Consider the following 27,265-nt stretch of genomic DNA (forward strand, 5'->3'; position numbering starts at 1 on the left):
GTTGAACAGTGTTGAACAGCTAGCTGAATGACAGTATGCCCCTACAACATTGCTGGGGAAATCACTGCAGTATTTGAAGACTGAAAGGAACCTTGAAAAATGTTAGCCCATAATCTCCAATATATGGCGCATGAAAGCTCTGTGCAGCATTAATCCTTCTGCCTCCCACTTGCATTCACCCCAAGTGAAGCAGTGATGCATCAGGATTCCTTCCTGCAGCCTACACTACAGCTGGCAAGCAGGGAGGAGTCCCAGAAGTATCACCATTGCCCAGTAATGGTAACTGCCCTGGCTGCCTAGGCAAAAGGAAAGATATGGGTTCCTGAGGTTCATTTTAACTATCCTACAGTAGCTAGCATGATGCCAGGTCATTATTCTGGGAGCTGATAAAGAGCACATAAGGGTGCCTCCCATTTCAGTCAGAAAAACAGTGTTCTAAGTATGAAAAAAATACAAGGAAATGTTACAACCGACTTTTCTTTCACCATCACACAGCCAGATGGAGGCAGGTTATAGCACACTTTAGGAACAGACACACTGTGTTACCAAGAAAGGTTTTTATTTCCTTTTGCCAGTAGCTTTGTTAATTGCACAAGAAAAAAATCATTCTTTTTTGCCATTTAAATCATCACCACACATACTATTCTGAATGACAAACGTTAATTAAAAACAAGGCAAAAAATAAAAAAATTCACAACCTTAATTACCTATAGATCTGTCATTGAAGTAGGGAGAATTAAAAGAAAACTGCTTTTTCTTACAAGCTTTTCACAAGCGTCACATTTTTTTCTCTTTAAAAAGGAGGGAAAAAAGCAATTACTAAAACAGAAATCCTCGTTAAAAAGGAACTTTACAGTATTGTCAACAATTTTAAGACAACAATGACTAAGCCAGTTCCATCATATTCTCTTGTAATCCAAACTCATCTTCCACCATGCTGCCCGCTCATCCCCCGCACTGGAATTTGAGGAAACCCACAGGGGTATATTGGGGGGGAGGCTCTTGGAGCAGAGTCTGAAATGGCATTCACATCGAAGTCCTGTGGCCTCTTGAAGACGCACAATTGTAATTATGGCATTCGTGGCTGCAGGCCAGAACCCACACCTAGCCCAGAAAGTTTATGCCACAATAAATCTGTCTTTAAAGGCATTGTGTTTTTGCTTCGGCAAATGGACTCTGAAAGGACATTTGAGACAGCACAGCAACCACCACACCCACTGCTTCTATCTCAGAGCTCTGCCTGGCATATCAGGAGCTGAAAGCTCCTGCAGGAAGCACCACACCCATTCAGCAGATCCTCATTCTCCTTGCCAGAGAGGCTGCAATTACAGAAGTCTTTACAGTTCACTCCCACTCCTAATTCCATTTGGATCCTTTGCCTGAAGGCAAAAGATAAAAGTGTTGTGGGACCTGCTCCTTCAGTTTACACCTTTGAAGTTTCCTATATCCGGCATCACAGAATTGTAAACTTCTTAGCAAAGATCCAGGTTAGTCATAAATCAGCCCACACTAGGACTACAAAGCATCTCCAATGCACAGATCTCCCAAGACACCTGCTACTCTTTTTACCTGTGAGATCCCAGATATCTATACAAGATCCACCCAGGAATACAGGCCTATGATCTCCCTACCATGTGTTTCTTCCCCTCCCCCAGATTAATTACAGTGTCGGGAAAAGCAACAGGCTCCAATGTTTACCTGTGCCTGGAAAACACATGAGTGGGAACAGAAGACCCTAGAGGGAAGTGTGCTAATTGGCTTCCTTCCTCTCCCAGGGGGATTGCTTACACCGTAAAGGCAGAGACCAGCCCCAGGAAGAAGCATGGGCCTTTAGAAGATGAGCACAGTAAAAGATGGCTAGAGTTCACTAAGTTTCTACAGTGAGAGCCTCAAGCACAAGACACCTCAACCCTGTGCTGGCATTTGGAATGTGGTGCTCCCCCTCACCTCTGCTGAATGGCACTTGCACTGAGGTAGCACACAACTGACCTCTCCAAGTGTAGGTTCCTATGCAAATGTAAACAGAAAGCTAGGGCTGTATGATCTCTGCTGCCCACTGTATGTGCCTTCCAAGTGTCATCAAAGGGCTCTCTCCAAAGACTAATACTGAGTTGCTTAAAAGGAGAAGGGCGCTGTCCTTTTGTGGGAGCCCATTTTCCCCACTGTGATGAGAGGGACAAGGTGGAGGTTACACGTTTTGTTCTGGAAGTTGGAGGGCTGCCAGGGAGAATTTAGAATGATTCATGCAACCCCAGAATTAGCTCAAGTTCTGTTCAACAAACCTGACCACAACAGGTTGGTTTAAAAGGACTGCATGAACTCTTTGGGAGGTTCTATAGGACCTACACAAACAGGTCTCATTAGCAGAAGCTATTCAACACTTTCTTGTTACTAGTTGCTTTCCATCACACAGGCAACCTGCTCAATCTGCCATGGGAAGTGCTCATAACTGCACCAAAAGATTGGGCCCTACCAGTTCACAGTTGCCGGCACTGCCATTAGGTCACTCAGTCAAGACCAAAGTTTTCAACATGAAGCAGGCATATGGCCTCCAATTTTAGCAACAAGAAAGCTTGAGGTCATAAGGATGGGCTTAGCACTCAGGGCTTCCTAAAGCCAGACACCCTGATGATACCTTCCTGCTCCATGTGCTACCCTGCTACAAGAATGCAAGCTATCCCTGCATATGCTAACAGCAACAGAACATTGTGTGCACTGTCAGATTTAAAACCAAGATGATAACAAAGGTTTCCACCCCCACCCCTGTTAAGACACACAATTTTGTTCTCTAAATTCTATAAAGATTCAGTAATTCTACAGCAACATACAGAGTAGATTAATCTTTTGGGAATTGGTGTCTCTACATGCTTTCTATTTACTGGGAATCCCACACATACAGCAATGCCCATGTTTCCTAAAAAACATCACGGCCTTTGTGGGGAAGACAGAGGTTTCCTGCCATTCTCCAGATAAATAATTCCACAGAGACACTGGGATGGAGAATACTCCCAGCCACAACATTGGTTTCAGCCCCCATCACCTTTTCGATCTGACCATTTCCGCCAAAGACAAACACAGGAGTCAGAGTGAAGTCCCAATCAAGCCATACTGATGTTCACAGGCAGGTGGGACTTTAGTCTTTCAACTACCCCTAACGTAAGAGGTCAACACATACATTACCCATGGCAAAGAAGTGGAGACAGCAGTTGGAAACAGAAAATTTGAGTCACTCATACAAAAACACAAGAACCAAAAGAAACCAAGCAGCAAATTTTCTGGCAAGAGTCACCTGTAAAAGGGGGGGGGGTTTTCTGGATTACCTGACGCCAATTCTGTTCTGTGACTCTCAGCATGTGGTACAGACTTTATCAAGATGGTGATGACCTGAGCCCCTCTCCTCCTACTCTTGCTGCTGCCAATGCAAGAAGAGTAGCTGTAACAGCTGCCTTCATGGCAGACCTCAAGAGTTTTTTGTTATAATTAAAAAAGGAAAATGGAGGGGGGAGAAAGAAGGAGAGAGAGGGAGAGAGAAACAGACAGATGGACTGGTCCAGAGTTAAAATGCAGTATTCATCATCATCATCAATAATTGTGGTATTAATAAGAATGGGATGGCCTAGTGGATGTAGGCCCTGTACACAGCAGACATGTCGTTGTCCGATTGGTCCAACGCTTTCGCCCGTTTGTAGACCTGAAGGAGACACAAGACAGTAACAGATCAGTTATTCCTTTCTACATTTAGAATAAAAGTGTTTTTTATTTTGTAGCGACATGATCACAGAGGCTACAGTGGCAGTACAGATCACATGAGCTACAGTGGGCCCCTCCTTATCTATGAGAACTGCATCCATGGGTTTGAGCCATGCCATGCTCATGTCCGCGAGGCCCTCTGAGGAGGCTGGGATGCGGGTGTGACCTCTGGAGGGCTGGGCACATTACTCCAGATGAGTAATTGTGCCCCCCCCCGGATTCCAGTATCTGCAGATTTCGGTTTTCATGGGTGATCCTGGAACAGATCCCCTGCAGATACTGAGGGTCCACAATGTAATATAGGCGCACCCTCAGCAATCAAGGTCACAGCCAGTGTCTGGTTGACTATGTAGGGAAAGGCAGAGTACAACTTGCAGACCACATCCAGTTTCCAACAGTAATCGTATCCATGTGCTTTCCACTACATGGTCATACTGAAACTCAGTACAGGTTGAGTCTTGGTATCCACGAGGGTTCCAGTTCTTAGCATCCACGTGAATATCAATAACTTTGCTCAGTTATTTAAAACCAGCCTTGCTAACCGTTGTAATGCACAACACATGCATCAGCCGGACAAACATTCTCTCTCTTGACGCTTAAAACAGCTTCACTCCAAGGCAGCAACCCCTCCCTTCACTGGGAGCGCAGCCCAGGGAAAGAATGCAGAGGAGGTGATAATCACTTGCATTCTTTCATGTGCTCAGCTCAGGGGGAAGGGAGGAGTTGCTTGCCTCAGACTGAAGCTGTTTTAAGTGCTTAAGAGAGAGAATGATTGGTGGATTGTCTGTCGGTTGTCCTCTCCTGCACTAATAAGGCTATTGTTAAATTACTTTTTTCCTTTAAATTAAAGGCCTTTCTCATCTTGTTGAGATAAAACTGTGTGAAAAATCCCTGGATAATTAGATTATACCTGTATGGGATAAATTTGGCCTTGACTACAACAGTAAATTCTTAGGTGCTCCATCCACCATGTCCAAATCCTAAGACTTGTCACTTTCATGTAACTGAAATATTTCACTGAAAAATGGGATACTCAATTTAACAGCTGTAAACAATATTAAAATCTCTAAGTGCTCTGGACTTAATTTCAGCTATGAAGTACAAATTGAAACATAAAGGGAATACACAACTTTGGAGCAGTTTGAGTTGGGGGAGATGCAAATTCATTATTAAAAATATTTATACTCTACTTTCCCCTCTTCCCAATAGGGAGGCGCCCAAGATGGCTAACAATAAGATAAAGTAAAGCAAAATATATAGCAGCACAAACTGAATGATCAGATTCCATTCATCCACCTCTTCCCAACCTAAACCTTCAAAGTTATGTCAAACAAATGCTCTTCAGTAGCAGGCAGAAAGGGGGCCAATCAGCTTCCCAAAGAGTTTCACACATTGTGTTTCACCACGGAATAGACCAACTCATGCATCATCACTAGCAAGACGGCCCAGTCAGTTGACCTCAGGAAGGAGGCCTCAAGTGGTGACCGGTGATCCTGCTGATGTGTCAAAAGAAAGACTAGCCAACCCTGTTGTTGTGGGACACCATCAAGAACACCCCACTATGTGCATCTGGTGTAAGGACAATGTTCTTGGTCTATCTGAAGACTGACTGGACTCAGTATAGTATTTCCCTCCAAGCACAGGTAACCCATCAATTCCCACTATATCCTCCATTTTGTTTCAAGCCAGCCACACTCACTCAGGTCTTACTCCCCACTGAGGCCCAACTACTGCTTCTCAAGCTGGCAAACAAACTCATCTCTCTGTAACTTATCTATCTCAGAGACCAGTGTAAAGAAGGTATCTAGAAATTAAGCATTTTTGCCAATGTGCTGGTCTTTAGATGCTAGTAGCGATCAAGTTTTAGAAGCTGTCAAGGACAGGGCACAACACATTGATGAATCCAGGCAGCACATACCTCATTGGCTGCAGCTGCCATGGGAGTTGGGTGGTTAACAGAATCGCCTAGTGCAATGGCTAATCTGAGATCCTTCTGAATGTATTTCAGGTAGAAATCTGGTTTAAAATTTCCTTGCAGGATGTCTGGAAAAGAAAGAACACACCCAGATACATTTTCACATTCCGCTTTCCCAGAGGTGATCTGTCTCTCTTCCCTTACAAAACCCACCCACTAGAACATATGAGGCCATCTTATTCCAGGGCAGACCACTGACTCATTTAGCCCAGGACTAGCTATGTCTCTTCAGGACCTTGGCAGATACCTTTCCAAGCTGTAATCCATGCTGACACAAGACCTTCTGCATACACAGCATGCACTCTACTACAGAGATATGGACCCCCTTCCCCGTCAACTTACCCATGTCATTTCAGACCCTCACTGAGGCAACCACTTAGTTAACAACAAGCCAACTATCAGCATGGTCCAAAAGGCTTGAACCTGGGAGACTTGACTTGACACAGTAGGAAGATTATTTTGATGGGTCCCAGAAGTAATGCTAAAACCCTACTGTGCAGATGCCAAGTGAGACTTATAAAGAAGTACTACCCATTTGGGCCGGAGGGGGGATGGGATGGGAGACAACAAGAAAGAGCTTTACTTTGGCACTTCTGATCCAGGAAGATGCTGGAGAGCTGTCCCTGATTGAGGATGTCCAGAAGAGTCTGCTGGGATTGACCAGTCACTTGAGCCAGAGTCAGTCCTTCTGCTATTGTGGCCATAAAGCTTCCTTGGACCATGTTCACGATCAGCATCATCTTGGCAGCATTGCCCACTTCCCCTGTTGAAACAGACACATAGCTCAGTAACACAGGAAGGTCCTAAATCCAATGCCTAAGCCAACAGCATCTAAACTGCGGGTGGACTAAACCAGGGGTGGCATCTAAACTAGGGGTTCACACTTGCAGGATCTCCTCAGAGCCACCAAGTAGATCCAGGTACAAAACTGCAATTTGGGAGCTGAACACAGAACTAAGGAACAGGGTGCCTCTGAGCTCATGCTTAGCCTGGGAACCTGAGTTTAATACAACAGTGGAGCTCACAGCTGGACCACCACTGAAAACTCACTGTATTCTGGTTATCAACCTCCCCAACTTTTCATTTATTTATAACAGTCTAATTTTGAGAGGAAAGGGGGAGATGAACCTTTTTGTTCTGGCCATTATTTAAACAATTAGGAGTCAAACCCTTTCCAATCCACTCCAAATGTCAAATCCACAAGCAGATCCCAATCTGGAATCAACGAACTTAGGCACACGCAATACACTTAAGACTGTCTAGGTCTGGCCTATTTAGATCTCTTTAAACACCAGACTAAGAGGAATTACCTAGGAAAAAAGAGGTCTTCCCCATTGCTTGGAAACAACTACTGCAGTCTTCATATAAGCCCCTGTCTCCAGCAGCTAAGATCACCAGCATCCCATCATTTGACAGTTGTTGGTTCCCTGAGACCGGTGCTTCCAGGAAGCGACCACCCCTGGATACAATCACCTGGGAAAATAAGAGGAGAAAAAAGTTTAGGTTTAGGTTTTGTCCTGCAGGTAAAAAGAGGACATCCAAAGTGGATTCTCTACTCCCACTCACTCAAGAGGCAAGACTTATGAAGATTAGCAAAGGCTAATTTAAAAGCATCCCAACCCAGTTTTCTGGAAGTCCTGTAGCTTCAGGCATAACTGCACAACCTTCAAATTGAAAGAACAGACCAAGTAGAAATTAATCTCCAGGCTGACCAGTGCTGGTCTCATCATGTTTAGGTGCAGCTAGGTCGTCATGGGTGAGGCTAGAGCAGCGGTTTTCAAACACTGTGCCGCGGCACACTGCCTCAGGTGCGCCATGGGCCAGAGGGGACAGGCAGCAGCTGCGCACGCAGGGGAAGTGGCTGCTTTGTGCCTCAAGTGGCGGCAGAAGAAAAAGGAGCAGGCAGTCAGCGAAGGGGCTGGTCACGGCTGCTTTGCACCTCCCGCTGTCGCCTGCTCCTGAGCAAGACGAAGGCTGCAACCATATCCTCATTTACTTGGGAGTAAGCACTGTTGACTATTATGGGGCTTACTTCTGAGTAGACATGTCTAAGCTTGGGCACTGAGGCTGTTGTTGCCTGCCCCACGTGCTGATTGGGCAGCCAGAGAAGCCTGGAGGCGGTCCAAGCGGAGTGAGAAGAGGGAGCCAGGAGCAGGCAAGCAGGTAGGAATCGAGCCGGTCTGCTGAGGCCACCAATCGAAGAATTGGCTGGCTCAAAGGGCCCAAGTCCCTTTTCCTTGCCACAGTTACCTGCAATTCCCCAAAGCAACCCTCCCTGCCTTGCCTTTTAGAGGAAGGGTGTTGGGCCACAATCCTATCCACATTTACCTGGGAGTAAGCCCCACTGACTATAATGGGGTTTACTTCTGAGTGGACATGCCTAAGACTGGGTTTTTTCCTCACTCTTTTTTCTTAAGTATAAGAATGGGCAACTGGCACTTCTCCCCACCCCACTTCCTCCCACAGGCACATTCCCCCCTGATCTCATAACTGCAGTTAGCACTAATCTTACTGTCCCTCCCCTCACTTGTCCCCACCTTCCAAAGGTCCAGAATCACTTGCCTCACGTTCTCTCTCTTCCCCCCACCTTCTGAATCCTGCAATTGTTTCAATCCAGTCTCTTCATTGCCCCTCACTCCACATCTCTCCACTATGTGCTCAATCTGACTTCTCTTTGCCAACGTTTTCTGGCATAATACTTTAACAACACTTTTCCTCCTTTCCAGAATTCTCCTTTCCTTTCCTCCTTTTTTAATTTATTATTATACTTTATTTTTACCCCGCCTTTCTCCCCAAAGGGACTCCTTTCCTCTCCAAGTTTCTTATGAGTTTCTTCATCATGTAATGATTTAATTATATTAACTAAAAATTAATTGTAATGTAGTGATTTAATGTAAGTAAAAAACTGGTAGTGTGTCTTGACAATTTTAGTGCCTTGTCAGTGTGCCGTGAGCTGAAAAAGGTTGAGAATGGCTGGGCTAGATGCCTTCTTTCCACTATCAAGAAGAAACAGTCACAGTAAACATCAATGTTCCTTTCAATGCTGGTGGAAGAGATCATCCAGAGTGGGGTACAAAGCTAGAGTTCAACAGAAAACCTGTGTGAGATACATCATGACTTCAGGTGCAAGCACATTCTGAATGATTCAATTTTCTCTTCTGCTGAAAGGATCGTGTCTGCAGCTATCCTCAAAAGAGACCTTCCCCCACTTCCCCATGCAGGTCAGTTTTAAGGTGTTTCTCTTAAGTAACTCACCAGTCTTGCCTCTTGAGTGAGAGGAGATAACCCACTCTGATTGCCCACATCCACCAATGTTATGGTTGCATGTGCACAGACCATGCACAAATTGTATAAGCCAAGAGGCCAAAGAGAAATGTAATATCATGTGGTTAACGAACACAGATCAGGACATTTCAAGCACTATTAAGTTACAGGGGAACCTCTGCACTCCCCTCAAACTTGGTTGAGCTGCTATGACAATATGGAGACACAAGAACTACTGGAGACAATCAGGTCAGCAAAATAATGCTGACAGCACAGCTTACTGCAAGACAGAAGGCCACCTTAGAAGGCGGAAAAACTTGGAGCACACTTATGGGACAGGGAACGGTCTCCTCGTGAACCTAATTGCTGAAAGCAGTATAGAAATATTCTTACTACTGACATACAATCTTATTAAGTAGTAGGGATTGGGAGGGTGAATGTTTGGTCTGGTCTGGTTACCTGGGCCAGTTCTGTAACAGTGTCTGCATCCACAGTCGACATATCCACGTAGCACTTGCCTGGACGTATACCCTGGAGAACCCCACTAGGACCAAGCACCAGCTGTGGAAACAGAAGAGCGGTAAAGCAATAGGGTGTCTGCAAAGCAAGTACAACCGTCCCAGTGCCAAAATGGATTCTAAACTGGTCTTCGTCTGTACAAAGGCTCACCCACTTCTGCTCATGTCAAGATCTTGTTTGGTTTCAGCATTCAAGGAATGCTGTTGCTCACTGTCGCTAAAAGACAGTTTTATCCACACAAAGACTCGGATAAGGCAGGGATGAATAACGCTCCACCACAACGTGAAAGAATAGGCTACATGGAGAAAGCTGGTCTGCACAAAAATTAATCTCAGCTTCTCATGTGGTACAGGGTGACCCCAAAAAAACAGAACCAACAAATCTTTGAATAAAACTGTCAATTACAATTTTTCATCTTTTTTCTTTCAGGGTATACAAGTCGACATTGTGCATGAAATATTGGAACAATAATCTTCCCCAATATGTCTTGGTTTAAGTCCAGTAAGTTTCTTGAAATTTACTGGACCTTTATAGGATTTAATAAAATTTTTATGGGTTCTGTTTTTTTTTTGGGTCACCCTGTATTTGATGTCAATCAAGTGGAACTAGAAATGTGCAATGCTGCAACAGCACCTGGAAAATGTTACAAATCCTAGAACTGGAGGGCAGTCCACCTTCTTGCCCCAGGAAGAATCCATCACACAGCCTCCCATTAGTGCATACCATCACAGCCTTGTGGTTATGTAGGAAAGTGGGGGCAGCATTTGCTGACTGTGCTGAAACCACAAGGCTCTGATGGCAACTGGTTAAGTTGGCAGGCCACTCTAAGTATGGAGGGGGGAAGCGATGCCCCCATCAGCTCCTATGCTGTCTCATTCACCTTTTGCTTTTCATCTTGTTTGCATATCCTATGCAATTCTGTTTTTCTTGAAACGTGACAAAAGCAAAAAGCCTGATCAATCAAAAAATCACTCAGCTGTGCCCCATTAACAGCTCAAAGAATTTTCCCTTGGACAAATCACAACTCTGAAGTGCGTTCTTATAGTCGTGAGAGCTAGTAACTTGCAGTACAGGCATAACTTGTCTTCACCCCAGCTATCATTAAAATTGCTACATTCTTAGATCACGTGGTCATTTTAGACATAGTGGGCATAACGGAAACCTGGTGGAATGCGGAGAATCAGTGGGATACCGCTATCCTGGGCTATAAACTCTACAGGAGGGACAGGCAGGGGCATGTTGGAGGTGGGGTGGCCCTTTATGTTAAGGAAGGGATAGAATCCAGCAAAGTAGAGATTGAAGGTGGGTCCGACTCCACTGTAGAATCTCTGTGGGTTAAATTACCAGGCTTGTGCAGCGATGTAATACTGGGGGCGTGCTATCGTCCTCCAGACCAGAAATCAGATGGGGACCTTGAAATGAGGAAACAGATCAGGGAGGTGACAAGGAGGGACAGGGTTGTAATCATGGGGGACTTTAATTATCCTCATTGACTGGGTCAATTTGTGTTCTGGTCACGATAAGGAAACCGGATTTCTTGACGTGCTAAATGACTGTGGCTTAGAGCAGCTAGTCATGGAGCCCACCAGAGGACAGGTGACTCTGGATTTAATATTGTGCGGTACGCAGGACCTGGTTAGAGATGTAAACGTTACTGAGCCATTGGGGAACAGTGATCATGCTGCGATCCATTTTGCACGTTGGGGGAAGAATACCAGGGAAATCTCTAACAAAAACCCTTGACTTCCGACGGGCAGACTTCCCCCAAATGAGGAGGCTGGTTAGAAGGAGGTTGAAAGGGAGGGTAAAAAGAGTCCAATCTCTCCAGAGTGCATGGAGGCTGCTTAAAACAACAGTAATAGAGGCCCAGCAGAGGTGTATACCACAAAGAAAGAAGGGTTCCACTAAATCCAGGAGAGTGCCCGCATGGCTAACCAGCCAAGTTAGAGAGGCTGTGAAGGGCAAGGAAGCTTCCTTCCGTAAATGGAAGTCTTGCCCTAATGAGGAGAATAAAAAGGAACATAAACTGTGGCAAAAGAAATGTAAGAAGGTGATACGGGAGGCCAAGCGAGACTATGAGGAACGTATGGCCGGCAACATTAAGGGGAATAATAAAAGCTTCTTCAAGTATGTTAGAAGCAGGAAACCCGCCAGAGAAGCGGTTGGCCCTCTGGATGGTGAGGGAGGGAAAGGGGAGATAAAAGGAGACTTAGAGATGGCAGAGAAATTAAATGAGTTCTTTGCATCTGTCTTCACAGCAGAAGACCTCGGGCAGATACTGCTGCCTGAACGGCCCCTCCTGACTGAGGAGTTAAGTCAGATAGAGGTTAAAAGAGAAGATGTTTCAGACCTCACTGATAAATTAAAGATCAATAAGTCACCGGGCCCTGATGGCATCCACCCAAGAGTTAAGGAATTGAAGAATGAAGTTGCAGATCTCTTGACTAAGGTATGTAACTTGTCCCTCAAAACAGCCACGGTGCCAGAAGATTGGAGGATAGCAAATGTCACGCCTATTTTTAAAAAGGGAAAGAGAGGGGACCCGGGAAACTATAGGCCGGTCAGCCTAACATCCATACCGGGTAAGATGGTGGAATGCCTCATCAAAGATAGGATCTCAAAACACATAGATGAACAGGCCTTGCTGAGGGAGAGTCAGCATGGCTTCTGTAAGGGTAAGTCTTGCCTCACAAACCTTATAGAATTCTTTGAAAAGGTCAATAGGCATGTGGATTTGGGAGAACCTGTGGACATTATATATCTGGACTTTCAGAAGGCGTTTGACATGGTCCCTCACCAAAGGCTACTGAAAAAACTCCACAGTCAGGGAATTAGAGGACAGGTCCTCTCATGGATTGAGAACTGGTTGGAGGCCAGGAAGCAGAGAGTGGGTGTCAATGGGCAATTTTCACAATGGAGAGAGGTGAAAAGCGGTGTGCCCCAAGGATCTGTCCTGGGACCGGTGCTTTTCAACCTCTTCATAAATGACCTGGAGACAGGGTTGAGCAGTGAAGTGGCTAAGTTTGCAGACGACACCAAACTTTTCCGAGGGGTGAAGACCAGAAGTGATTGTGAGGAGCTCCAGAAGGATCTCTCCAAACTGGCAAGCAAAATGGCAGATGTGTTTCAGTGTAAGTAAGTGTAAAGTCATGCACATTGGGGCAAAAAATCAAAACTTCACATATAGGCTGATGGGTTCTGAGCTGTCTGTGACAGATCAGGAGAGAGATCATGGGGTGGTGGTGGACAGGTCGATGGAAGTGTTGACCCAATGTGCGGCAGCAGTGAAGAAGGCCAATTCTATGCTTGGGATCATTAGGAAGGGTATTGAGAACAAAACGGCTAGTATTATAATGCCGTTGTACAAATCTATGATAAGGCCACACCTGGAGTATTGTGTCCAGTTCTGGTCGCCGCATCTCAAAAAAGACATAGTGGAAATGGAAAAGGTGCAAAAGAGAGCGACTAAGATGATTACAGGGCTGGGGCACCTTCCTTACGAGGAAAGGCTACGGCGTTTGGGCCTCTTCAGCCTAGAAAAGAGACGCCTGAGGGGGGACATGATTGAGACATACAAAATTATGCAGGGGATGGACAGAGTGGATAGGGAGATGCTCTTTACACTCTCACATAATACCAGAACCAGGGGACATCCACTAAAATTGAGTGTTGGGCGGGTTAGGACAGACAAAAGAAAATATTTCTTTACTCAGCGTGTGGTTGGTCTGTGGAAATCCTTGCCACAGGATGTGGTGACGGCATCTGGCCTGGATGCCTTTAAAAGGGGATTGGACAAGTTTCTGGAGGAAAAATCCATTACGGGGTACAAGCCATGATGTGTATGCGCAACCTCCTGATTATAGGAATGGGTTATGTCAGAATGCCAGATGCAAGGGAGGGCACCAGGATGAGGTCTCTTGTTATCTGGGGTGCTCCCTGGGGCATTTGGTGGGCCGCTGTGAGATACAGGAAGCTGGACTAGATGGGCCTATGGCCTGATCCAGTGGGGCTGTTCTTATGTTCTTACGTGGTATGAAAATTTCAGCCAAGGTTCTTATATGGCAAACCTCCACCTGCAGAAGACTGAGGACCAAGCTCCACCTCTGGATGCTCTTAGGCAAAAGTAACCCTCTTAGCTTCTATTCCCTGGTTGTAAATAGCAAAAAGAGCAAACCCTCACAGGGTTGGGCACTGAGATGGGAGAACCACTGCAGAATTATGTAAAGCATCTTGCAACTTAAATAGGATACAAGTGAGAACTTACCTGCTGACATACGTACTCACCTTTCAGACAGCAATACGTACAGTGCAGGAGTGCCCAAATCAATTTGGAAGTCCTTATTTGATGGTAGAGCTTATAAAAGGGGATTAAGCATTCAACTCTAATACATGCGACAGGACAGATCAATGCTGCCGAAAGGCAGATGAAATGAATTGTAAATCCTAAAGCAGCATCAGGTTGTGCCACACTGGAGGGGTCCCATGTGTGTCCAAAGTCCCCTAGCTTACCTGGCTGTCAGGCAAGCAGGTGGGCAGGTGCAGGGCTTGTTCCCAAGGGAAGAGGCACAGAAGGTGTTATGTGCAGAAAACATAAGTGATCTAGGGTGGGGTGGGAGAAAGAAGGGCCACCAACCACACTGAGAGTCACTCTGGTCCTCCTTCCTTTTCAAAAGCCTTCCCCCCCCCCCACTGCCAGTTATGCTTGGAAGGCAGTGACAGAACACGTTCAACCCCAGTTGCTGTTGCTCAATCCAGCCTGTTGCTGGATTCTCCCTTTTGCCCAGTAAGGTTCAGGAACGGGGCTGTGCTTTCTGGGCAACAGAGATTCTTAGCATCCTGGGGTTCACTTCTGGAATTCTTATGGATCTGCCGTTTGCTGTACTGGGGAAATCCCAGTAAGTCCATCTACCTTGGGATACATTAACTGAGGAGCAGGGAAGAAAAAGATGAACACTGCATGAACTTACTTACTCTGTGGGCACTGAATGGAGGTGTATGTAACACAGTGGCTACTCTGCAAGGCACACAGCCCTCTCACAGCACACAGTTTGGAAAACATACTAGGGAGCCATCCCTAAGCCATCCCTGCTATCACCCCTTGTTTAAAACCAGGAACAGTTCTTGCAGCCTGCTACTAAAGTGATGTAGAGTTAGTCATCTGGAATCAGGGTCTGCCACAGAATGCATTTGGACAGGGGAAATCAGTCCTGTGTACAGAATGATAAAGCAAGCAAAGGGGGAAAAAGAGATGATCCTTACATCCTTGGCTGCTTTGGGGTCAGAAACACAGGCGAAAGTGATGTCACAGGTGGAGACCACTTCAGCAGGGGTTCTTCCCAACCGTGCCCCCTCTTGGATGAACAAATCACACTGCAAAAGTCACACAGACCCAAAAGGTAAGAAACAAGAGATCGCTGGACAAGAAAGGTCACTTTGGCCTTTGCTCTACTTAGCCCTTGCCCCAATGTGCCCACGAGAGACATGCAGGTGAGGGTCAATGTAAACAAAGGCAAGTAGCCATCAGGTACCACCTGTGGTGCTTTCCAGAAACAGTCTTATTTTCCTGGAGTGCTGTCTCTCCCACCCACAATACAATGAATAGATGCGATTTCCTCACAAGGAAGTTCTGTGGAGTCATGTCAGGATAACCCAGAGATCGCCTCTCCTGATTTCTAGAGAGAACCACTCTTGGCTTTTGGGCAGAGGTTTTCAAACTGGGTCCTGTGAACTCTGAGAACCCATGGAAGAGTCACACCCACAACTGAAGACAATGACAGCAGGCAAGCACCATCAGCTGCCAGCAGGCAACATAAAAGAGTCTGCTCAAACAAGCAGCCTTTTGGAGGCAGGGGCGTAGAATGTCCTGAGTAGGGGCCATAGCTCAATGGTAGAGCACCACAGAGGCTCCTGTCTTGCCGCTGCTCTCACCCCAGTGAGAGGTCCGGCAGCCTGGATTCAAGCACCACTTTAAGGCAAAGAAAGGCACCCTGTCACTCCTCCTCCACTAGGCCCATGTAATCTGTGAGCTCAGCACTTCTCCCAAACCTCACACCAAGGCAACATGGGCACAGCTGCTCCATTACAGATCTGAAGGCAGCTTCAGCTACTAGACAAAGACAGCGGGAATTGGTGCAGGTGGGGAGGGCAAATGAGGCAGAGGGAAGGAAAAGGTTGCTATGGCTACTATGAAGTAGTCTGACAATGTAAGCCAGCTTTGCTATAGCAATAGTGGCATTCAGGCACACGTCTCAAGCAGTTCTTCTGAATGTGCCCAGCAGATCAGCCAAGGGTATCAAATGTGGGCCGAGCGGCTCATCCCTCCCCCAAATCAGTAAAACTCCATCCCAATTCGGGACAGCAGCCACCCTGAGCTCAAGCGTCTCTCTCTGAAGACCAAGGCTCTGCTTAGGTGAACGAACCAAAGCAGGGCACACGCTGCCTGCCTCCTCCATCAGGCTGAGCAAAGTTGCTTGGAGGAGGGAGGAAAAGAAAACCTGTGTCTGGAAGCAGTTCATTCCCCAGGCCACACTGCCCCCTGGGCAAATTGATTTCCTGCCTGCTCAAACCACCTGAAGAAGCGAGTGAGCAGGTGGAGGGAAGCCACAAAGGGCAGAGGAAGGATGTGCTTCCCTTTCCTTCTTCCTCCTCCCCCACGGCACACTACAGGAGACTTTGAGTTGCACCCACATGGGCCCTCAAAAGGCAGCACTCAACAGCCCAGCACAACCTGGCATCCACACTGGATCCTACTATATTGTTTAATGCTTCCTAAAAACACTCTCACCTTCTCGGCAGTCCGATTCCAGACCGTGACAGTGTGACCCATTTTTAACAAGTTGGAGACGATGCCACTCCCCATCAGCCCGAGGCCAAGGAACCCGATCCTGGAAGAGATGGTGCTGTTAGTGACAGAGGTGTGTACAGAAGGTGAGTGACCAGCCAGGGCAGAAGTTCCTGACCCAGATCTAAATCCTCCAGGAAACTGCCACAGGCAAGCAGACACCAGGCAGGCAGCAGGGTGCGCTGCTCAAAAGAACGAGGGGGTTTATTCAGAGAACTCCCATTCTCCAGTGGAGAAACTGAGTAGTGCTGCAGACTAGTCTGAAAGGATTCAAATTTTTGCCCTGGCCAAGGGCCCTCACTCGAGCAATGGTACCACGTTGCTCCATGAAGCAGGTGTCAGCAAGCGGTCTAGACTCAGGCGCATTTTGCTTCGCATCTTAGACAAGCAAAGGTCTTCTCAGAACGACACAATTCATTACAGGAAACCATTCACCCACGAGACACGCAATGCCGAAAGCTGCCTGTGTACAAGAGCCACAGTCAACACAGGAGACCAGTATAGCCCAGTGGAAAACACCTTGGACCCACTGACCAACTTCGCTCAACCTACTGACTTCAGAAAGTTACTATGAGAATGAATTGAGAAAAAATGTGCACTGGAAACTACAATCCCACTCAGCCCAACTAATGAAAGGCCCCATCCCTGGCACCTGGTAATCGTATTTCTAATGAAGCCAGAGGCGGGACATCCAAAGCCAACATTCATGTGGGCAAAAGTTATGGCACCATAGGAATTCTGCAGCTACATATAGTGTGAGCTGGCCACGGTCAAACTTGCACCCACAGTGCCTGCACTTGACAACCTTGAGTCCCAGGACCCAGCAGCAACTATCCAATCCCACTACTAATGCTGCTCAGACCCATATCTTCTCTTCCCCCAACATCATCCTGCAGCCCTGATGAGCCCAGGCAGCTCATTGCAACTGCGACCCCAAATTCCTTAAGTCTGTACAGTGTTTGCAGCCAGCAATATACAAAATGAAGCCTCTTTGATCCACCAGCACACTGCACACTGTAATTATCCAACCGTAAGGGCAGAGCTTTCCTTAAGGCAGAACTTGATATCCAAGTGCAAACTGCTCAGATGGGAACACAGTTATGCCTTAGACACTACCTAATGAGTTACACTCATTTAAAGCTTCCATTCACATGTTTTCACTTGCTCCACATTTATGTGTTTTGGAAAGTCACTGCTCCTGTGTGAAACATAGCAGACTGAAAAAATGAGGCCTCCTACTCCCACTCAGAAACCTATGCATGGTGACAATCCTCCCCCTCATAGCAGTCTCCTCAGAGCTGACCTGAACAAAGCTCACACGTAGGCATTTCAACTTCCTGTATATCTGCCATTCAGCTTACAACTGGCTGTACTTGCTAAGTACACCAACACGACAGGGCTACCGCAAACCACTGCCAAGACAGTGTCACATCCAGGGCTCAGCTCAGCTGCATTTGAGACCACTATGGAAAAAGGGTTTACCTGAATGCCTTCATGGTAACTTCAGTTTCCCTTCAGTAAGTCTGAGAAACTGGCATCCTGAGATGGCTGCAGCAAGGAAACAAGCCACAGCCTGTTCGACATCGGAGCAGGAGGGAAACCGTCTCAGAGAGAGACAGATAGAGGAAGTGCAATTGGGGCTCCTGTCACTGTAGGAAGGAAGGCACAGGAAGCACCAGAAGAGTCACCCTGTGCTGTTCCTGGAAGGTGCCAGGGTTCTGCCTCTTCCCCCCTCCTGGTGGCTTGGAGTTCGTAGTTAAAACAGACTTGGGTCACCTGACTTGGAAGGGAGGGCAATGCAATGATGACTGCAAACGCAATGCCTTTGCCCGCATATGGAGAGGAAGGTTCTTGCAACAACCACATGCTGCAACCAACTTTCAGTTTGGAAGGGCACTCATCAGATCCAAAAGGAAACCCCAGAAGATTCACACTCACGGTTCCCCTTGATTGACCCATCTACACAGCAAAGTAAGCTGGGCTCAACTTGCCCAAGGTCGCCCAATAAGCTCCATTATTTGAAGCCTGGACTCTCTGGTTTAACATGCTATTAATTACACCACTCAGGTTTTCAAAAGTCTGCCCTTCCACTTGGAAGGACAGTTCTGAGGATGAAACTGGAGCACATTCATCCATCCTGAATCGCAAGTCATTCATCAAGCCCATTCACCAATGAAGACGGGAGCGGACAAGGTAAGCTTTTATGAATTCAACACAGAATCTGCTTTGCAAGTCCAAAGCAGCCATGGAACTATTTAGAATTAGACAGACACACACACGGGGAGGAGAATCTTACTTTTTGTCTGTAGGAGTGATGCTACCATTGATAGCTGTGCTGTCTGCCGCCTGGATGGATGTGGACCCTGTTTCCTGTAAGACAAACCACAAAAGATTTTACTTTAGAGAAACCAGTAACATCATGAGGCATCAATGAAGACAAATAAAGAGCAAAGCCTGCTATACCTCTTCACACACCTTCAGCTTCTTTGTGATGGCTTGATAGCAAACAGCCGGCTGCATGGAGAGGGAAAGAAAAAAGCAACACGTTTGGTACAAGTACAGCAAGGCCTTTGACTCTCTCAGGGCCAGCAGACCATATCCTCTGCACCAACCAACAATTCACTACAAACAGGCCAATAACCCTCAACTCAAGCCTACTTCCTGTAAGAGAAAAACAGAGTTCTCTCCATTGCAGGGCTCCTTAATCCCTCCAAGCACAGCCCCTTTTCTCCAGCACATACATAGTGAACTTTCCCCAGGGCTTGTGCTGTTGTGTTTTAGACATCAGATTAAAACTTCCCTTTTTAACCAGACTTAATCAGCAGCCACTGGCAGGTTCTTAGATGCTTTCCATTCCCAAACTATTAATTTAAAAAATAAAATCATGTTCTTTTACTGATTGTTTTTAGAGTTTACATAAAGGTGTACTGTTATGTTTTTTATTGCAAGTCACACTGGAAACTTTACCTGAAATGCCGGATGTAAGCATTTATCGCACTTAAGCATTTAACATGCTGTAAACACATCAGTAAAAGAGGGAACTGAGAGGTATTCCACAAAGTACAAGCCCGTAATCTAGCTTCGGTAATTGCTACCCCACAATTCCCTTCCCCTAGAATGGAAGATTCTTGATTAAGGAAAAAAGAAACATGTTGGAATGTAACAAATGGCATGAGAGAAAGGTACCGACTCCCTACATGACTCCCTCACAAGCTTTCCTTCAAAAATATCTGAAGATGAGCCTGTCATCTCAACGTCTACTGAGCTGCTCCTGGCCATTTTGAAAACTCCAGAACTGGATGACCAGATCCACCCCAGCTTAAAAATATTTTTATACAACAAATGGACAAAGGACTGCTTCTTGTGGAAGCCTGAAGGTGCCACAGAACTTCAGCAAAAAGCAACTTGCATTTACAAAAGACAAAGCTAACCAAAACTGGTGCCAAGACTTCAATGGCCTCTGGTATGCCTGCAAGAGGAGCCATGACAGCCCGGTCTTATGCGCTTCTGACTGTGAACCCTTGTCACCTGTTGTGAAACAGACCCACTAGATGGGACTCACCATGCCCAAACCTATGCTGCTAAAGGCTCACCTTCTCCGTCTGGCTAAGCAGGAAGTGATGGAAATGCGGGTCGCCATCTTTCACAGGCTGAAATTGCAAAGTGGCAAACTGAGAAACCAAGACAACCACATTTCAAGCCTCCATATAAATTCTGAATGGGCAGCAGCTACTTTCGCACTTTTGAAGAAACTCAAGATTTCCCTAAGATTCAGGACGGTCCTGTTAACCTCCGTGCCTGGCTCAGGCATCAGGGGTGAGAACTAGAGAGCCTGGAAGTCAGAAGCTGTTAAGCTGATAAAAATGGGTAGGAGAAAGAAAATAACCATCTTAGATGACACTCCATGGTTTGCCGCTGAGAAAATGAAATCATAGTAGTATTGTGCTTGAATGGTAGCAGGAAAGATGATAGGGGGCACAGGTTTCATCCCCACTCACAACCCCCATTGAGCCAGATCAGCCCCCTCCCCTTTGGCAGGCTTCAAAAACAATAGCTGGCCTTTTCTACAATTTGAGAACTAGGAAAACTGTTTAGAAATAATTTCTTCAAATATGGTGACACACGGTATGGAAGCCTAAGAGCACTTTCTATTTTAAAACCAGATTCATTTTAAATTTTGATTCTAAATCTGCAACCCCAAGCAAGCCACTAAGAAGCACGTTCCACTAACAAAGCAGGGCTTGCATTCAAGACAACATACAGAAATGTGTAGCAGTCCTAGATCACTCAGATCTCCATTTCTGACATTTCCTTTACAGAACTCACAATCGTAGCACTCCTCAGTAATTTGGCATCTTTTTCCAAGTTATCTTGGTTGTGTGCTAATTTTTGTATTTTATTGGATTTTTGTGAAGAATGGAAGTTGACCAAACTCCTAAAGCAACTTAAATTGGTCTCATAAAACCTTGTTTTGACTAGTTTTCTATCTCCTGACCTTTGGCACCAACATAGAAACCGCTGCTGACTGTTCATTCAGCGAATGATTTGGATGAACTGACTCAATTTTGACTTCTTCCCCGCCTTCAATAGTATATATTTTACTTTTCCTCTGCCCCCAAAAAGTCGCATGTTTTCTTACAATTGATATATACACTCTTTCTCCTGATCAGGAAGGCCATCTTATCTATCAGCCATCAAATAGCAACCCTGGACAGTTCAGCTGAAGCAATTCCACTACAGTATCCAGCTTTAACCCTCATTCAGAAAGAGGAAAAAAGAGAAGGGATTTTGTTCCGTAAAGGGGTTAACTGCCACCTCTGATATTATTTGGTGTTTGCAAATGAATCTCAAGAAACTAATTGCATTTGGGTACAAAAGTCAGTGAGCAAGTACCAAAATACACAGTTTAAGTGACCACCTATTCTCTAAGAACAAACACAGGCTTGCACTTTGGGGTGTCTTGGGAGACTGTGTCTTGGGGTGTCTATCTTTATTCCACATACACAACGTGTATGTTTGTTGTATGTCTACTCAGAAGCAAGTCCAACTGATTTCTGCAGGACCTGTCCCAGGTAAGTGTGTGCAGAATTCAGTAAGGACTAAAAATCAGGGCTACCTCCCTTTTTACATGGATCACTTTGGGTCATCAGAAGTCACAATGCAACCTTATGCACAGAATTATAGAAGAGTTGGAAGGGACCTGTAAGGTCATCTAGTCCAACGCCTGAATACTGACTCAGAAGTAAGTCTTACGAAGTTGAATGGGGCTTACTCCCAAGAAGTGTGCATGGGATTGCAGTTTTATGGTATTTTGCTAGCACAAAGAACTGGCATGCCTGGGGTGGAGAAATGAAAGCAGGAATAAACTGATGAAACCTAGGCCAGGGTCAAATTACCCTAAGGAACAACCCAATTTTCTGGGGTAATGCGACACTAGACACTTCTTTGCTTCTGAAAAGGAACAGTTCATGGCAATTTGAGGATCTCATGCACCAGGTGATCAGTGACCATGTCCTAAAAGGACCAAGTGCTAGAGCTAACTGGAGTTTTACAAGAACAATGTTCCTGGGATGACCTTTTTAAGACGACCTTTGTGTGTCACAAACATGTGTATGCATGTGTATGAAAACTCAGAGCCCCTGAACTGCTTATGGTCAGTGACAGAAAAAAAAAACTTCACTCTGACAAGTTTGCTGCTTAGCAAGGCAACAGAACAAAACAATGGTGTCTGCTTTGCTGGGGAAAGGAAATCTGATGCCTTCCCCCTCCCACTCAATTTCCCCAAGGCAGGGAAAGCAAAGTGTCTTCTTCAACTAAGGGGGCTCCTCCTGCCTCAGCCAGACAGAAGCAGTAGTGGAAGGTGAAGAAGTGAGCATGGGATGAGGAGAATAAGAATCAGGCCCAGCAAGAGAAAATGGAGATGGAAGAAATGGAAAAAAAAACAGGGAGAGGTAATGTGGGAGCAAAGGGGTTGGAGGCAATTCAAGTCCAGAGAAAGGAGGGTTTGTACTTACCATTAACTGCTTCTTGTTGGTGGAAGGAGAGCAGCCAGAGGGGTCCTCTCCTCCCACTCACTCAAGAAACAAGTCATGAAAATTAGCAAAGTATTTAACAGCACCTTCAAAGGGAGGTCCCTCCCAGTTTTCTGGCCATGCTGTAGTTTGAGGCATTAACTTCAAACTTAAAAAACAGGCCAAGATAGGTAAGTAACCTTAACAATGAGGTAGTAAGAGCAAAAAGTCCCTAGACTGACAATTGCTTGCCTCATGGTCTTGCAGTATCACCAGCGAGTTATCCTGCCATGGCAATAGACAAACCCATGGACCATTAGGTGAGGCTGGATGCCCTCCTACGACCAACAAGAATCCATCATGGTTAGACATCCACCAGTGGACACTGACATCCATCAATGTCTCTTCCTCGGTTAGTGAAGGAGAGTATCCAGAGTATCCATGAGCTAGCCATCCAACAAAAAAAATCTGGGTGGGATGTGTCATGCCTGCTTTTGAGGCAGGAGGATCTTTCACAAGACTCTTCTGCCAAAGGAGGTGTTGGCAAAGGCGAATGCATCTGGGCTGCAGTGTCCTCCTTTGGAAGTGGAGATGGATGACCACACAGGCACTCAAGATCAATTTGCACCACAGGTAGTTCTGGAAGAATGTGCTGCAATCACATGTAGAACTAACTGGACAACCATGGATGCATCTTATAAACTAGTACAATGCAGCCTCAACCCAATGCAGCCTCAAAGTTTAGATTTAAAAACCTTTGTGCCCCATGGCACAAGGGTGAAAGGAAATAAATTATCTTCTAGAAGGTGGCAGGATGCTATTGGGTATAATTTTGAGGGCATTTTGTTTACGTCGCTCTTCTCTCTAGGAAGGAAAGCTGTGGGGCAGAAGAAAGGTAGCCGGATCTCCTAAGACCTCTGAAAGGAGTTTACTCGTGCAATGAAAGATGGATCTGGACAAAGGACAGCATGCTTCTAAAGGGTGCAGAGGTGATCCTTGATGATACAGCATGACTTTAGAGGCTTTTCTGCTGAAGTAATCGTGAGACGAAGGTCGCTCTGAATGAGAGGAGATGCAATGAGACTATTTTTAACAACTCTGTCGAGCATAGGGAACTTCTTGGGGCTCTCAGGAGGGGAACCTGAAAACTCAGGGGAGCAGCATGGTGTCATAAAAGAATTGGCATAGGGGAGAGGAGGCCCTCATGGGCCTGTGTGCGGCTCAGGAGAGAGGATAGGGCAAAGTATTTTTCGGGATCACGCTTGGGTAAAGACCCTGTTCAACACCCGACTAGGGGAAGAAGAGAAGTTCCTTAATGCCAACAAAAGGGAAATCTCCCCCCCCCCACACACACACCACTTGAGAAAAACTCATGGATGTGGAGTATACATTGTTTTCTAGAGATGTCATCAGGATATCTCAAGACCCAACTGGAAATAACCACAAGCAGCTTGGGTCTAGAGGTTAGTCTCTGTATGGCAAGGAGAAGCCATGCTGGTCCAGCTGAATAAAGGGTTCCTATGGTGGAAGAAGGATCCAGAGTGGAAGTGGTGCCACGCAAAGCAGGTTGGAGACCTGCCGACACCAGTACGAAACCACCATGTTTTTTGTGTACTTCCTTGAGCATCCTGAGAGGAGCCCTGTGGGCCAAAGGTTTGAGAGGGCATCTATTTCTTCACTGGAAACCTGGAAAAAAGTCAATTAATCTGCCATTTACTGGGGAGGTGAACAAGTCTATAGAGGATCACCCAAAGCACCTCTGAACCTCTGGAATTACATGTGGATTCAGAAACTCTTCAAGGGGTCTAGGTCTTGCCAGCTTAGCCAGTCTGCCCAGGTGGCGAAAGCCCTGCAGATGTGGTAGGTTATCGGAGAGATGATGCTCTCAGTGAAACAGTAAGAGTGCCTCCTGGTAAAGAGCCATGTGACCTGATGTAGCCATTGTGGTTCACAAGTGCTTTTGCCATGGAACCGATTGTCCCTGACTGGGACAACTTTTCCCAGTAGTTTTGAAAACTATTAGGCCTAGTCTGATGGCTTGGAGGTCTAGCCAGGGGATGTCTCCTCTATGGATGCTCCGGTGGGTGAGGGAAAAGCTAGTGTGCTGGGGAGGTGTTTACAGCAGTGCTCCTGTTAAGATAAGGATCCTCAGAGGCAGGGAGAAGTGGCAGACAAGAAGTACATCTTTACAATCTGCATGCTAGTGTCTGCTAGAAAGGCTCCATCAGTTTCACTGGGATGGTCAACTGACATTGAGCTGAAGAAACTGTCTTTCTTCCTTCAGCCGCTGGGATTGAATGGTCTGATTTGGAGGGCTTTTCAGCATCAGTTTGGCCCCTTTCAACATGCTTGGACTGGTTAGAGGACATGCTGTAAAGCTCTGAATGATAAACTCCTCCTCTCCCTCCCGCATTTTAGGAGAAAGGTGCTTCCCTCGACCCAGTACAGTGAGAGGAGAAGCAGGTAGGTGAAGAGACGATCAAAGAAGAGAGTGCTAGCAGAGAAGGAGAGAAAAGAAAGAACTAAACTAAATGGGCCTTGCAGGACAAGTAATGGAGCAAGCACCAAGTACTTTTGAATCAAGAGTAGGTAAGACAGGGAGCTGGGAAAGCTCTCTCATGTTTGTGTGTGTGTGTGGGGGGGGGGTGATCATAAAGCCTTTGCTACGAAGTCTGGTCTCTTGAATGAGCAGGAGGAGATAACTTGCTCAGAATACCCTCCTCCAACAGAAAAGAGCGAAGATGGAACAGCAAAGTGGCAGCTGAAAAGCCTTACGCTTGGTCTCTTGCCCAGAATCCCCAAAATACTGGAGTAAAGCCTTCTATGCAGGACACAGGACCACTGGGAACCCACCCCACAGTACAGCCATCACCACAACCAGAGAAAGCGCAAAGCATTAAGTCACCTCGCTTACACTTGGTGGCCATTTAAAGCCCGCCACAGTCCCAGGCATCATTCTCTTCACTGTACTTGATTCAGGAATCGTCAGGTCCTGTGGAAAAACAAGATGACCAATAAGCACACAAAAAGGGTCCCAAAAGCTGTGGATGCTAGTCTTGGAGATGATCAATGGGCAAAAGAAACACTCTCAAAAAATGGTGAAACACCCTTCTCTGCCATACACCCCTCATCCAAAATCTCTTCTTGCAACAGGTTGCTCTCACAATGGAAGATTTTAGAGTCTAAGTAAGTGCAGCAACAGACTTGTGCAAGTGGGCATTAAAAACCATGGCGAGAGAGAAATGTGTGAGAAACAGAGGGGCGAGTGGTCAAGAGTTCACCAATGTTGTTGAATGAAAATAAAACAGAACACTTTTTCAGTGACTGCTTCACAACTGCAGGCACTCTTGCTGGGTCACCTACCAAAATTTAAGCTTTAAAGCAGACACAAGACAATTTTAATTCTTACACTGCACTTCAGCATTTTAAACAGGTGAACTGTTTTTCGGTATGCTGATTTTTTATTTAGGCATAAATAAAATCCTGTCCCAAGCTCTTTCGGACGGGCAAGAAATCCAACATGTGCATGAAATTAAGCACGGACATACTGACAGCTTCAAAGTTACTCTAGCCACCCAAACAATCCATGTACCCTGTTCTTAAGCTTGTTTCCTCAAAAGTCAAGTACACACAGACTTGCTGCTTAGCAAGCATGCTGATGTCCTGAAGCCTGGGGATCACCAACATATACACACAGTCATGATTCAATACAGCCATTATGCTATCAACTTACCAAGCTTGTTTAATACTTATTTCCATGAAGAACAAAAAACAGTGAGTCCTCTGTTCTGCTTTCTCATGTGTTCCCCACCATTACTATCCTGGCAAAATAATGCCAACATTCTAGCCTACACCAGAAGAGTTTTCCCTACTTGCCACCTTCCAGTAACCCGGACATCAAGGTGCCCCCTTCTCCATCCAGGAGGCAGGATCTTTGACTCAAGGTTTGGCTGGGCTAGGAGACACATCCTGCTTCCACCCCAGAATCGGATGCCTAGCAAACAGCTTCTCAGTCTGGTCAAAGCAGCAGGTTATAGCCAGTTTAAGCTCTCCATGGTCAGGAGAGAAAAGAAAAAGAAGAAGAGGACAGGTGTTGTACTGCCTGTCTGCTGGCACTACTGAGCCAGCTTCACAGTTCCACCACAATTCCCCTCCCTTCTCCTCCCCTTATTTCAGCTGCAGGGAGAGGGAGACAGGGAGAGACACATTCCCATTTTTGGTTTTCAAGTCTTTTGTTTCCCCTTGTAATTGTATGCCTTCCAACCATAACTGTGTGTCTTTTCTTTAAAAGCAAAACTCAGGATTTTAAAGTTTTTTTGCATGTTCCACTGTTTTCTGCACTGGACAAAAACAATTAGAAAAAGGAAATTTCTTACTGTGCATACTTATTCTGAGTCTTCAGGTGAGTGGCAGGATGGCACCTGCCCAAGGTAGGTATGCAGGGTACAATTAACAGAGGCAGAGGTTACCTCACCTTCAAAGACCAGTCCTACCTAGTGAGCAACAAAAGCTGCACTGGTGGCTTTGGGAGGAAAGGGTACTTCTTGTGCCCCCTGGCTTATCTACTTCTACAGTAAATTGCAAAGTGAGGCATCTGGCAGTGTAGGAAACAGCTGCCTGCCTGACCTACCCTGCCCAGGTCAAGGATTTCCTGCAAGAATTCTCCATCTGCCTTTGCGGCTGGAGGAATGCAAACATCACATCTGTCTGGGCAAAGAGGGGACAACGGGCTCCTATCTCTTGAACAGGGGTGTAGAATAATAATAATAATAATAACAGGTATTTATATACCGCCTTTCTTGGTCTTTATTCAAGACTTTATTCAAGGCGGTTCACATAGGCAGGCTTTATTAAATCCCTATTAAATAGGGATTTTTACAATTTCAAAGAAGGTTCTTTCTTTCA

General features: G+C 46.0%; 1 protein-coding gene across 6 annotated transcripts in view; it reads right to left on the minus strand.

The window, feature by feature from the left end:
- Window positions 1–542: 542 nt before the first annotated feature.
- Window positions 543–27,265, minus strand: part of GLYR1 (glyoxylate reductase 1 homolog) — a 50,725-nt gene continuing 24,002 nt past the window's right edge. For 2 of the 6 annotated variants that reach the window (XM_066640550.1, XM_066640545.1), the window contains 11 exons: window positions 25,266–25,352; window positions 19,943–19,999; window positions 18,813–18,863; window positions 18,646–18,719; window positions 16,293–16,392; window positions 14,768–14,878; window positions 9,449–9,550; window positions 7,036–7,198; window positions 6,309–6,488; window positions 5,669–5,793; window positions 543–3,691 (listed from right to left, as the gene is read on the minus strand). In XM_066640550.1, coding sequence (XP_066496647.1) covers window positions 3,617–3,691; window positions 5,669–5,793; window positions 6,309–6,488; window positions 7,036–7,198; window positions 9,449–9,550; window positions 14,768–14,878; window positions 16,293–16,392; window positions 18,646–18,719; window positions 18,813–18,863; window positions 19,943–19,999; window positions 25,266–25,352 — 1,125 coding nt within the window. In that variant the 3' untranslated portion in view covers window positions 543–3,616. Of the gene's footprint in view, window positions 3,692–5,668; window positions 5,794–6,308; window positions 6,489–7,035; window positions 7,199–9,448; window positions 9,551–14,765; window positions 14,879–16,292; window positions 16,393–18,645; window positions 18,720–18,812; window positions 18,864–19,942; window positions 20,000–25,265; window positions 25,353–27,265 lie in introns of all 6 variants that reach the window. The other 4 variants (XM_066640547.1, XM_066640548.1, XM_066640546.1 and 1 more) reach the window with 4 other exon arrangements.

The sequence above is a fragment of the Tiliqua scincoides genome, chromosome 13 (genome assembly GCF_035046505.1).
Source record: "Tiliqua scincoides isolate rTilSci1 chromosome 13, rTilSci1.hap2, whole genome shotgun sequence".
Lineage (NCBI taxonomy): Eukaryota > Metazoa > Chordata > Lepidosauria > Squamata > Scincidae > Tiliqua > Tiliqua scincoides.